The following is a 14,563-nucleotide window of genomic DNA, read 5'->3' on the forward strand; positions in this document are numbered from 1 at the left end:
CGACAGCGAGTGCTGGCGGATGCCCATGTCAGGCAGCCACATGGCCTAGAATTGCCAGGCGTCCCCTAATCGATTCCCTCTCGGTCTCCTCGTGGCGAGTGCCGCGAGTCAGACCCAGTACGCGCTACCGCTGACCCCCTTTGCTTTTTGTTGATGCCCAAATCAAATCGAAACGGTGTTTTATACGATAACCCGGTGGCTGACACACTACATCTCACGTCAGCCCACCGCTCATCGAAGGCCCTAGTCTCAATCTTTATAAATTTGGCTGTAAAGAGATCCTGGCGTGACCGAGCTTCACCCCAGCCTAAGAAACTACTTCACAGTCTGGCGCCCGAGCAGGGACTTGAGGCTTATGAATTTTAGATGATTATATGGCCTAAAGACCCATCTGGTTACTTTCCTCGATTTGTGTTTTTTGGGTACAGCCATATAAGAGCGAATTTTTGTTCAAGTGGGTACGCACGGAGAGGAATAAATATCGAGGGACATGCAAATCTAGAACCAAAATTATCAAATATATATATATAAGCAAGACACAAGCGGGAGAACTTTTACCAAAGTATACCCAAAATCAAGACCAAACATAACCAAAAAAAAAACGAGAGGTTGTCAGAGGTAACAGACCACGTGGCCAACAGAACCACGTGAGTCGCATACAGGCATAGCAAAGAGAGAAAGAGCGGGCCCTCTATAGGTGAACCAGTCAGGCCGCGAGATTTTAACAGCACAAGCTAATCTATACTCCCCACAGCGCAGCCATCTTGTCTTCGCTCTCATCGTCGTCTCTCTCACATCCACAGCAATCGACTGCAAGTACAGTCATCGGAAGCATAGAAAAGGAATCTGAAAACCACTGTCGCCGAGTCAACACATTTTTCACGGAATTTTTCCGCTACATCCAGCTTTTACATCGCCGTCGAAGAAAATCTAAATCGTCGTCTTACGCCTTATTGTGGTTGCCATCGTTCCGCTAGGCAGTTATTAATCCGTTAGCCAATAAATAAACATTTTTCGCTGTTAAATTTTGTTAAACTTTTGAGCTTCGTTTGACCCTCGTTAAAAATTTCTTTCGCCGCACCAAAAATCTGGTTTTTCTTCGTTCTCCGTTGGATTATTTTCGCAAACATGGGGGCACGTTGGATTTCGTATCTCAGGAAGCGGGAATTGGAGGCAATTCTGAAGGAGTTCGCCTTGGACGGAACAGGAAACGTGGAGGAGATGAGGAGCCGGTTGGCAGCCTTTAATAATCGTGACGATCACGTTTTGGAGATAGCCGAGCGTCTTCAGGAATGCGAATCGGAAATATTGGCCGCGATCAACGAGCGGAAGCAACGGACGCCGAGTCCAAACCCTGCGGGTCCGACTAAACTCCATGTCCCACTGGGATGCGCCAACCCCGCTGAGGCAGGTGTCGACATAGAAGTCAACACTGCCAGGCGGGATATTTCTCCCAGAAAGCTGGAAATGACAGCGGCAACTCTAGCAGAAAAGCTGAGAAACTGGGGAATCACCTTCGACGGGACAACGGACCCGATCTCGTTTATTCAACACCTCGAGGAACGAGCAACAGCTTACGAAGTCAACGTGGAGAAGATGCCGCAGGCCATCCCTGGTCTTTTGACGGACACGGCCGAACACTGGTTCAGGACAAGCCAGCTATTGGGCGAATCCTGGGCAAACTTCAAGAAGGCATTTCTTGACTTTTTCCTACCACCGAGGTATTTCCAGAGACTCGAGGATGAGATTCGTACCAGGCACCAGCGACCCGGAGAAACATTTAAGCAATACCTTGTAAACATTCGATTAATGATGCACAGAGCGGGATATAATTCAGAACAGGAGTTAGAAAGGATTTATGAAAACCTACAGTCAGACTATCAACTGTTTACCAGGAGACATGAGTTCACAACGCTGGAACAGCTGACCGCCTTGGCAGTGACTTATGAAGTCACCCGCGATCGAGACACAGGAAGTCATGCAAGGATGCTGTCTGAACTGCAGCCACCGCCGAAGAGAATCGACCAGATCCCGTCGTACTCAGGGGCGCCACCAACGGGTCGCCAAGATACAGCACGATCACCCCGACGAACATTTACACCGGCCGCCGTGGTACCGGAAATAGTTCCTCGGGTGGGGAACGTGTCCATCGTGCCAAACTTCAGACTAGCCTGCAGGAATTGTGCGCAGGCTGGGCATTTTTCACACGAGTGTCGCAATCCCCGAGTTCTCTTTTGCTGGGAATGCGGTCGCCGAGGAATACGAACCAACGAGTGTTGTCGTCGCAGTCATCCGGGAAACGAGAGGAGTCTTCGTCCCCTCGGGGAGCGGCCGGAGACTGCCAGGAGGAATCCCCAGAATTAAAGGATATTTTACAAGTCCAGGCGAGCAGAATCATCGCACAAGTACAAATCGAGGGTCGACTATTTAATGCAACCATAGACACCGGAGCCAGCAGAAGCTTTGTGAGCGAAAGAGTCGTTCAACTCGTGGGCACACCACATAACGTACGGACGGTACGCACCCAAGTCAGCCTGGCCGAAGGCTCCCGCAAAGAAATAACCAAGTCACTGGTGGCGAAAGTCCAGTTGGACCAACGTTGGGTCACCTTTCCACTCCTAGTCTTACCCTCAATCATGGAAGATGTGCTTTTGGGCATGGACTTTCTCTGCGGCGTGTCCGCCACCCTCCAATGTGGTCGCGTTTCGCTACAACTTAACCCTCTTCTCGTAGCCAGCACCAAGAGCGACTCAGTTCTGTCTCCTCTCCTCATAAATGAGTCTTCGTCAGAAGAAATCGACAACTTCGATGCCACCGTCCCAGAACTACAAAGCAACGAACCAGAGCGCAGGATGCCAGCTGCCCCAACAAACAGTATTCTAGGGCCCAGAGAGGACACAGCCGTGCGAAATAATCCATTTCGACGGAACCCGAGTTCTGTATCGGCAGAACCAGCCGAAGAAGCGCGATTGCCTTCCCCAACCAGACCAGCGAATGCATCTGATACTGGAGGAGCATTAGCAGTAATCAAAGAGACCCCAGGGCCGGAGGATCTAGAACCCTGGGTACACAAATTTCTACAGGAGGAATTGGCCAAATTTGACGGACTGACCGGAGTGTCACACATCGCCGAACACTCGATCACAATGCGGGATGATAAACCCATTAAACAACGGTATTTTCCCAAGAATCCCGCAATGCAGAGGATTATTGACGAGCAGATCGACGATTTGTTACGCAACGATTGTATAGAACCTTCTCGGAGCCCCCATAGTGCCCCTATTGTACTCGTGGGCAAGAAATCGGGAGAGATGCGGCTCTGTGTTGATTTTCGGCAACTGAATGCCCACTCAATCCCCGATGCGTACCCGCTGCCCAGGATAACTCACATTCTGGAGCGGTTGCGCCACGCCAAGTACATCTCCACTCTTGACCTGAAGAGCGGATACTGGCAAATCCCCATGGCCAGGACAAGTCGCGAGTGCACTGCATTTACAGTTCCAGGAAGGGGACTGTACCACTGGAAAGTCATGCCGTTTGGTCTTCATTCAGCACCGGCCACATTCCAGCGGGCGCTCGACAGCGTAATTGGACCAGACATGGAGCCCAACGCGTTTGCGTACCTGGATGATATAATCATCATCGGGCGCACGTTAGAAGAGCATGTGCACCATCTTCGAGAGGTATTCCGACGGCTACGAAGAGCGAACCTTCGCCTCAATGCAAAGAAATGTAGTTTCTTTAAGCGCAGCCTGGTATACCTGGGGCACGTCATCAGTGAGGAAGGGATCCACACTGATCCCGACAAGATTTCGGCAGTACGGCAACTGAGTCCGCCCACTTCATGCAAGGAACTACGTAGATGTCTGGGTATCGCGTCATGGTACAGGAGGTTTGTACCCAACTTTGCCGGCATCGTACAACCCATGTCTCTGTTGTTGAAAAAAGGAAAAAAATGGCAATGGCAACAGGATCAACAAGACGCGTTCGAAGAATTGAAGCGGAAGCTCACGGAGGCACCTGTTCTCGCCTGTCCGGATTTCAATGAGAAGTTTGTCTTACAAACCGATGCCAGTGATATAGGGCTAGGAGCCGTCCTAACCCAGAATATCCAGGGAGAGGAACGCGTCATCGCATTCGCTAGCAGACGTCTCATCGCCGCTGAAGAGAACTATTCAGCCACTGAGAAGGAATGCCTGGCCATTATATGGGCCATAAGGAAGCTTAGGTGTTACATCGAAGGGTATCGATTTGAGGTGATCACGGACCATCTCGCATTAAAATGGCTCAACTCAATCGACAATCCCACCGGCCGAATCGCACGCTGGGCGTTAGAACTGCAGCAGTACCAGTTTGACGTCACCTATCGGCGCGGGAGCCAGAACATTGTCGCGGATGCGCTGTCACGACAGCCCTTGGATGTACTACAAATGATTCAGGAGGATAAGCCTGGGTGCACATGGTATCAGCGAATGCTGAAACTCGTTCAGGACAAGCCTGAAGATTTCCCGGACTACGCGTGTGAGAACCAACAGCTATATCGGCACCGCGGAACCCGACCCGACGATGAAGACTACGTCCCTTGGAAATTGTGCGTGGCCAAGGATCATCGTCAGCGAGTGCTGTCAGAATGCCATGACCAGCCCACGGCTGGACATCTCGGAATCAGAAAGACAACAACCCGGATCGCCCAGAGGTATTACTGGCCGGGACTCTTTCGTGATGTCGCCAGGTATGTTCGCAAGTGCGACACTTGTCAACGGTTTAAGGTAAGCCAAAACAAACCAGCGGGTAAGATGTTCACCAGGCAGATCAGTGAGCCCTTTGACACTGTCTGCGCCGACTTCATTGGACCCCTTCCGCGGTCTAAGAGCGGGAACAGTATGCTGCTAGTATTTTTCGACGCCTTTTCAAAATGGGTTGAGTTAGTTCCATTAAGAAAAGCTACTTCGGCACACCTTGAGAAATCCTTTCGGGAGAGGATTTTAAATCACTTTGGGATTCCCCGTACCTTTGTTTGCGACAACGGGACCCAATTCACAAGTCGGTCTTTCAAAGCTTTCTGCAAACAGGCGGGAATGGAGATCCAGTATACGGCACCCTATACTCCGCAGCAGAACCCGACAGAGCGGGCCAATCGCACCATTAAAACTATGGTCGCCCAGTATATCGAGGATAAGCAGACGACGTGGGACGAACTGCTCCCTGAGCTGAACCTGGCTATAAACAGCAGCGTTTCTGACTCCACCGGATTCAGCCCGGCGTTTGTTATACAAGGCAGAGAGCCAAGACTCCCAGGGGCCTTGTACGACGAAGTCACGCCGGGACCAAGCCATGTTCCAAGATCACCCGTCGCGAAAGCGGAGTTGCTGCGCGACGTGTTTAAGGCGGTCCAAACAAACACTCAGCGAGCTTCGATGGATCAGCGGAAGCACTACGACCTCAGAAGGCGCGCGTGGAGACCAACTTTGGGATCACTGGTCTTTGTAAAGCAGCATCACTTGTCCAGGGCGGCGGATAACTTTGCTGCAAAGTTAGCACCCAAGTATGAGGGGCCGTACGAGGTGGTCAAATTCATTTCGGCCACGATCGTGCGTTTAAAACACACACGAACTAAACAATGCAGGACGGCATCGCTCGGAGACCTAAAGGAAGCAGTCGACGACCCGGAGACCCAGGGTCCGGTACCGGTAGAACAGGACAGCCCAGACGTAGCCAAGACTACAGAGCAGGTTTAGTGGTCGGGTGACCCTAAACTCCAATACAGAAAGCCCGCACCGCGGCCTCATCGTAGAGAAAATACACATATCAAGCCAGCGGTCGAGTGACGCTCAAAAGAACCCTGGCCGAGGCAAGAGCCAATCCACAAGGACCACTGCGAAAGGAGCCAAGTTTGAGTCAGTGGGGGCCACTTGCTGGACGGTGCGCTTTCCCAACGTCCCCACTCCCCTCAGGGGAAACTCAATGCTCCCAGTGTCCACCGTAGCTTAGCCCCTCTAACTACAAAACTAACCAAAACTAAAACGGTAACCCCCCTTTTCCACAAACTAAAACTAATAAAAGGTTATCTTCCCAACAGACATGGCAGCGGGCGACTTCCCCGACTGGAGGCACCTGGTGAGGTGCGTGGAGGAGGCCATCGGGCCGTGCCCTGGCCAGTACGCCGAGCCAAGTGACCCCACCGCCACACTGGAAGAAGCCCCCCAGCGTGGCCAAGACGCATCCGGCCCGGAACACGCCAGGGAGGATGACGAGGCCCCCGTCATGGAAGATTTCGCGGGCCATATATGGCGGGTGCAGGACAACGGATCCAGCGCAGTCCTGGAGAGGATGGACCCTAACGGGGTCATACTCGCATACGCGGATGAGAAGGGCAGCGTCTCGGTGACTACAGCACCGACACCCCACTTGGAGACGATCGAGGTCTCCGATGAGGAGGACCTGCGTACCACACGGGACCCCCCACCGGATGATGAGATGCCCGTCCTCGTTCCAATCGACACCCCCGGAGAGGATGCGGTGATGGGACTAGCCCTGGTCGCCACACCTCCGCCGATTGCCCATTCCGAGGCCGACCTTCCACTCATGTTCGCGAGCTGGGCCGCAGAAATGGAGTGGGAGGACCGTCTTCGCGAGCGGGAGACAGCAGCAGCCGCCCCTGTAGCCACCAAACCAGCGCTACCAGCGAAGCCACCAGCAAAGCCACCAGCCGAGGACGACAGCAACGCTAAGGGACGTCCCCAATATCCATCGCCCGACGAGGATTGGGTGTTGCCACCGCGACACTGGCGTATTCGCGTGAGCGGTGGACGAATTCCCCGCTCCCTTGTCGAGCACGTTCGCCCACAGGAGGGAACCCGACGCCGTGTGGATCGGAAGTTTCTCTTCCATGCCGGAGGGGAGGAATTCCGAGTCCACATCAACAAGAGAGATGAGATCGCCGTCTCGTCGCGTCCCCCGAAGAAGGAGGGGGATGTGAGGAGCCAATTGGCTCCCCACAAATAGCCACTCCCTAAATGTATATATAACCCCCCACCTAGGATATAAGTAATTAAATAAGGCTAGAGTTAATCTAAAATAGTATTATAAGTTAGGTTTAAGGCTACAAGGCCGCACCCGATAGTTAATAAAACTGTCATCGCCATCGATACTTGCATCGCTAGCCTGGAAGGCTTATCCCACACCAACACACACATACCAGCGCTGAAACGAGAAATTCACCACGAAAAGCGGCCACATGACCCAGCTTCGCATAAGAGCGAGCGAGAAAAACGCATGATCGCGTTGGAAATCAACCCCCGAAAACTGGCACGCGCCCATGAGGGAGAGCGAGAGGAAGATATGCCGAAGCTTCGAGAAGCCAGGAAACAGAACGGCGAGAAGTTTCGCGAAACCGAAAACTCGGAGTTCTTTGGAAGAGGTCGACTGACGCGGACAAGGAATTTAAGTGCGGAAAAGAGTGGGCGATTTTTGCCACTCCGGGAGTGAAAGACGACAGAAAACACGAGGAGAAGCCGAGCAAGCAACGTGCTCGACGTGGAAAAAAACCAGGACACCGGCGCTACCTGAAAAGCAGCGGAACACCCAGTCGTCGAGTGACGGCTGATGAGGAGAAGGACAGCGAAGAAGGACAGAGGATTCGTGGATCACAGTGGTGCCGGCCCAGGACCAGCGGCGGAGCACCCCCAGTTTACGCGCGGAAACTTTGCGTGTGTGTGTGTGTGCGGGAGCGAGACGGGTGAGTGCCAAGCCAGTGAGACCGCAACGAGTGGCCAGCGAAAAACAAGTCTGGCCAAAAGGTGCAGTATGTGCGCTTAGAAATCTCGGCAGGCCTCGATGCGGTATCACTGGGTAGAATCCGGCTAGATCAGCCATAACCTTTGCCCAGATAAAACCTAACACCATGTAACTCTAATGAAACTGAAAAACCTAACCTCAAAACTGTATCCAAACATGAAGAACTCACCTCCCAAATACTGTATAAATTTGAATAAATCCAGAATACCCTGAAAACATATATATATTTTCGTCAAAGCAAATATTGAAAAAAAGAAAAGATTCTAATAAACAACAACAATCAATTTAAAGCCTAGAAAACCCACTATATTTTCTTACCCACACTTGAACCGCCTCAAAATGCTCTCCAACGGTACCACCCCGATTTATTTAACCAGATATTTTGTCAGAGGCCAGGCTCAGCCGGCCGCATAGCTTGGTCCGACAGCGAGTGCTGGCGGATGCCCATGTCAGGCAGCCACATGGCCTAGAATTGCCAGGCGTCCCCTAATCGATTCCCTCTCGGTCTCCTCGTGGCGAGTGCCGCGAGTCAGACCCAGTACGCGCTACCGCTGACCCCCTTTGCTTTTTGTTGATGCCCAAATCAAATCGAAACGGTGTTTTATACGATAACCCGGTGGCTGACACACTACATCTCACGTCAGCCCACCGCTCATCGAAGGCCCTAGTCTCAATCTTTATAAATTTGGCTGTAAAGAGATCCTGGCGTGACCGAGCTTCACCCCAGCCTAAGAAACTACTTCACAGCTATCGCGATGAAACTTTCCCGAAAGTCTTCTTTCTATTGCAGGTAGTACATATGTCGGAGCGAGCCGGATCGGACCACTATATCTTGAGGCTTCCATAGGAATATTCAAACAAATATAAGAAAATTCATTGTAACTTTGTAGGAAGTAGGCGTTTTGATTCTTGACTACTTAAAAACAAAATTTAAATAGAAACGCTGAATCTGGAATCCCTGGAACTGCACCGAGTGAGCATTACTTTATCTGCAAGGGTATATAAGCTTCGGCTAGCCGAAGGTAGCTTCCTTTCTTGTTTTTTTTAGAGGTATAGAACTTTAAGTTGGCGTCACTGTTCAAGATGGCGACCGATTTAACAGCTGTAAAGTGATTTATTCTCAGTTTGGTTTGGCAATTCATCATGAATAGACTCACGCCTGAACAACGCTTGCAAATAGTGCAATTTTATTTCGATTTATAGAAAGACACGTTTGGTGACCGCCCGATTTCTCGTTTTGGTCCTGTAAATTGGCCTCCAAGATCTTGTGATTTAACACCGCTAGACTACTTTCTGTGGGGCTATGTAAAGTCATTGGTCTATGCGGATAAGCCACAAACGCTTGACCATTTGGAAAACAACATTCGCCGTGTTATTGCCGATATACGGCAGCAAATGTTGGGAAAAGTCATCGAAAATTGGAAGTCCAGATTGGACTAAAGAATTCATGTCAATCGAATAATCCATCGTTGTTTTATTGCAACTTAAAGTTCTATACCTCTTAAAAAACACCCTTTAGAACCAGAGAGCACACATCGAGTTAATAAAAGCAAGTGATTTCTTTGTATACTTATTTAAAACAAAAAGTTGTATCAACCTCAAGACTTTATGTCATTTATATATTAGTAAAACAACTTAAAAAGATGTTATGAACTATTCCACTTCGATCCAACCCGACATGTGGGCTGGGTGTTAGTGTGTTGGTCCACCGAGCTGCAAGCACGAGTTCGATTCCTACAGAAAGTGTTTTTTTTTATACAAAAAGATTTTTCTGTTTTTTTTAGCGGTTTATTCAAAGAAAATGTATTTTTTTTTTTAACTGGATATGTGCTCTGTGGTTGTACCTACAAGAGCACATTTAAATTTTTGTAAAATTCCGTGTAGGACGGCTGCAATCTAACTTTGAGTGATATTTCTAAGCAAAATAATATCGCTCCCAAAAAATTCGTTATTTCTGAGCGCTATTTTTTTTCGCTTACAAAATAATCAATAAACTGAGATTTTTATTTTTTACTCAAAACAAATAATCATTATTTTCGGTCCCTGAAAAACAAATTTTCTCAACACTTCATACATTGTTGCGGTAGTAAACAATAACAAATCAAAGACAAAAACGAAAATTTATGAGAAAATAACAAGCTAAAACTATACTCTGACCCCGGAAAACAACAGGGGAATTCCCTAAACTGTTGAATTGCTGAATTGTTGAAAATTCAACAAAAAATTTCAGCAATTAAGGGAACGAACCAAAATGGTTTCTGTTGAATTTTCAAACAGCTGTTATTTGCTTAAAAATTTCACGGAACTTAAATCATTTAAAATTTGATTTATTATTGCTAATTACTATCTAAAATTGTTCTCAAGGTGAAAATAACCAAAAATATGCGTTCTAAGTTGATTTTAACATAAATAATGCGTACTGGTGATACTAAAATGTTACAGAGTTGCCACTACTTTTAAAAAAAGGTGACAACTCTGGCTTTTCAGCAATTCAACAAAATTTTCAACAGCCCCGAGGCTGTTGTATTGCTGAAATTTCTGAAAGTTGACTTTGTATTGAACAGCTGACCAAAATTCAACAATTCAACAGTTTAGGGAATCCTCCTAACATAAAAACATTAAACATTATATCATTGAATTTGAAATAAAACTCTACTTTTTTTCACCTTAGCATAATCCTTAACCTTTTTATACCCTTGCAGAGGGTATTATAATTTTGGTCAGAAAATTGTAACGCAGTGAAGGAGTCGTTTCCGACCCCATAAAGTATATATATTCTTGATCAGGATCAATAGGGGAGTCGATATATCCATGTCCGTCTGTCCGTCTGTATGTTTGTTTCAATACCGTTTGCGAGCTCAGTTTAAAAGCTAGTGCCTTGAAACTTTCACAGTCAACCTGAAACATGTGAACGCAGATCAAGTTTGAAACCCGACCCGATCGGACGTCTATATCCTATAGCTCCAATTGAAACAATCGGATATAGCTTTCACAAAAGAAGATATTTCGCTCAGTGTAAGAGCTATTGACAAGAATCTTTTTAAATCTTATTATTTTACGCATACCTTGATCAGGGTTAAAGCGCGTGCCGATCGGACGTCTATATCTTATAGCTCCCACAGGAACAATGGAGTGAAATCGGTAAAAATTTAACGTTTTTCAGGATATTTCGCGCAGAATATAAGCATTGACATGAAACTTTCCAAATCTTATTATTTTATGCATACCTTCAATAGGGTAAAAGCGCGTGCCGATCGGGCGTCTATATCCTATAGCTCCCATAGGAACAATAGGGTGAAAAATTTTATTTTTTTCAATTATAAAATATTTTGTTGTTTATTAATTCATGTTGCTATGCTAGTCAAGTTTTCATTCGTAAAATCAGCAAGGGTATTAAAACTTCGGCTTGCCGAAGTTAGCTTCCGTCCTCGTTTGGGCTAAAAAACGGCATATTTTCGATATGTCATTATTTTCTTATTGAATTTTTTTTTTAGAATCCGATGTCTACTTATTATATTATTGTCAAACAACGACTAGTTGACTTATATCGAAAACAGTCGACTGAAATTTTGTCAAAGAATCGACTGACTACACTATCGATAGTTTTCCAGCTCTAACCCATACCCTTTACCCATTTTCTTTTGTTTCATCTTCGCTGTTGGCGCGTGCTAATGCTCCTATATATGTATACCCTTTTTATTGACTAAAAGCACAACACGATTTTTATAATGAAACAAATATTTAAATATTTTAGTACTTAAAAAAATATTAATGGACCAAATTGACCTATACAAAATGGACCATTAAAAAATCAAGTTAAATAACAATCTAAATGTACTTTAAAGTAAATCTAATTTATGTTTCTTATTTTCTTATTTATGAGTATAATAAGGATACTAAATTTAAGGGCATGCCGGTGCGTCGCAAAAATTTCTTAGATCAAATTTTGGTTTCTAGCTGAACATAACGAATAAACGCAAAAGAGAATAATGGATTGGCTATAAGGCAGATTATAAGACAAAGTAAGACAGCGCAAAATATAAATATCGGCTTCTCTTTCTTGCACGTCGACGCTGCGCTGACTGCTCTGCTGACGTTCACAGCGGCCGAGCGTTCGGCCTAATGAAATGTCACCGAAATGTGATGCCAGAACTGAAGGGTTGGTACACCTTTTGATATTAAACTGCCACTTCGAAATTTACTTTAAAACTTCATGCATTAGGTACCGATCTAAAGGTTAGTCTTTTAGCTTAAAAATAAGCTAACTTCGGCAAGCCAAAGTTTTAATACTCTTGCAGATTTTACGAATGAAAACTTGACTAGAATAGCAACATGAATTAATAAACAACAAAATATTTTATAATTGAAAAAAATAAAATTTTTCACCCTATTGTTCCTATGGGAGCTATAGGATATAGACGCCCGATCGGCACGCGCTTTTACCCTATTGAAGGTATGCATAAAATAATAAGATTTGGAAAGTTTCATGTTAATAGCTTATATTCTGCGCGAAATATCCTGAAAAACGTTAAATTTTTACAGATTTCACTCTATTGTTCCTATGGGAGCTATAAGATATAGACGTCCGATCGGCACGCGCTTTTACCCTGATCAAGGTATGCATAAAGTAATAAGATTTAAAAAGATTCTTGTCAATAGCTCTTACACTGAGCAAAATATCTTCATTTTGTGAAAGCTATATCCGATTGTTTCTATGGGAGCTATAGGATATAGACGTCCGATCGGGTCGGTTTTCAAACTTGATCTGCATACACATGTTTTAGGACGACTGTGAAAGTTTCAAGGCGCTAGCTTTTAAACTGAGCTCGCAAACGGTATTGAAACAGACATACAGACGGACGTGGCTATATCGACTCCCCTATTAATCCTGATCAAGAATATATATACTTTATGGGGTCGGAAACGTCTCCTTCACTGCGTTACAAACTTCTGACCAAAATTATAATACCCTCTGCAAGGGTATAAAAATTGGTAAACACTAAAAAATTTTAAAAATAAATTTTTTTATATTTTACTTTTTAAAATTGAAATAATACTAACTCTTAATTTATATATTTTTTTTTGACAGTAATATTCAAGTGCAATTGGACCAAACACAACTATTAAAACAATTGACTGGCATTATTTTAAGCCCAATAACAAGTTTGTTTAAGAACCGCATAACAACTTCAATAGCCGATGGTCTAAAGGAACAAATGCAAACTGTTATGGATGATTTTAATAATGAAGATCCTTTACAACTGCGCGACTTCACGACCAAATTAGTGTCGGGACTAACAGGGAATGTAACGTATGGCCTCAATTTAAAGTAATTGCTAAATTCTTCATTTTAAAAAAATTTATTTACAATTCACTTTTTATGTTTTTTTATACTATTTAAATAAATCGAATGTTTCTTACCAAACTTATATTTTTGTATTAAAAAGTTTAATACAAGTGTAGTGTCAAGAGCGTTTTCTTGCCGGAGTGTGATTTGGGAGGTGTGATTAGGTCAAATTTTAGCGATTTTGAATAAAAGAAACTCGAATTGGGAGATCGTATTTTTAATAATGACCATTTTAGTGTCGCCAACTTGTGGTGAATACAAGAATGGTGAATGGTGAATACAAAAATGCAAGAATGGTAATTATAAAATAAAAAAGTGATACGCTCGAGATTTAAATTCAATTCAAAAGGTTTATCAGAATTAATTATATATGTTTTAACTTAAATGTTTCTGTGTTGATCCAACATCCCGGCCCCGCACTGTGGGGCGCCTAAAACAAAAAGCCTGCCAAAATGGTTTTTTTTTTAAGATTTTCCAAAATGTTGCAATGCAACTTTAAAAACAATTCAATTCTCTATACAAATCCAAAGGAAAGAGTGATCTGTGATGAATGGTTCTCCCACTACAGATTTATAAAGTGGATTTTTCGAAACATAATTTTAGCCAATAAGAAAAAAAGGTATTTTTACACATCTTTGAAATTTTTTTGAAAGCGCCCAAGGGCCTAAGTTGTATATGTAACGATTGAAATTTTAAGAGCAACCAATTCTTAAAATATTAAAAAAACTATAAAAATTTTAGATACATAATTACCCTTTTTTTTTAATTTTTTAAAAGGGGTTCAAAAAAATTGGGATTTTTTGGATATTTTTAGACGTAAAGTAGTGTTACACCCTAGATCCCCGTTTAATTCTTTTTTTTTAAAAAAGTTTAGATATTTAACTACATTTTCTGAAAAAATTAGCCTGCCCTTTTGTGCCTCTTCTGAGAAAACCGCAGTTTAAGTTAGCAAGAAATGTTCATAATTTGAAATATCGTCAGCCCTGGTTATCCGCGCGCCCTAACATCATGAAGATATTTTACTTATGTGAAGGTATTGATCAAGATAATGATAAATTAATAAACAAATTTGGGTTTAAAATTTTAAATTATGTTATTTTACTAAAAATACAGATATGAAATAAATACCGGTTTCTACCAGTTTTTTTTTTAAATAAGCTATATTTCCTTGATTGATTCTATGTCATCTATAAGATATCATTGACCAATTAAAAAAAAAGGTAAGCATAGAGCTAAAATGATAAATTATGCCTTAATCCCAATTTATATAAACCAATATTGAAATAGAACCGAGACATTCCCCTTTGTAATAAGCGTTTATATGGCAGCTATAAGTTATAGTTGACTGATTTGAATAATTTTTTTTTCAAAAATCAAGTTAAATTAAAAAAATATATTGGGAAACTTAGAACCCTATAA

The 14,563-nt window shown here is 44.2% G+C and overlaps 1 protein-coding gene across 1 annotated transcript in view; it reads left to right on the top strand.

Moving 5' to 3' along the window:
• Positions 1 to 13,222, top strand: part of LOC138913486 (uncharacterized) — a 116,754-nt gene extending 103,532 nt beyond the window's left edge. The window contains exon 5 of the mRNA XM_070217349.1: positions 12,887 to 13,222. Within this exon, the coding sequence (XP_070073450.1) occupies positions 12,887 to 13,130 (244 nt within the window). The 3' untranslated portion in view covers positions 13,131 to 13,222. The remainder of the gene's footprint in view (positions 1 to 12,886) is intronic.
• The last annotated feature ends 1,341 nt before the right edge of the window (positions 13,223 to 14,563 follow it).

The sequence above is a fragment of the Drosophila takahashii genome, chromosome 3R, assembly GCF_030179915.1.
Source record: "Drosophila takahashii strain IR98-3 E-12201 chromosome 3R, DtakHiC1v2, whole genome shotgun sequence".
NCBI classification, from domain to species: Eukaryota; Metazoa; Arthropoda; class Insecta; order Diptera; family Drosophilidae; genus Drosophila; species Drosophila takahashii.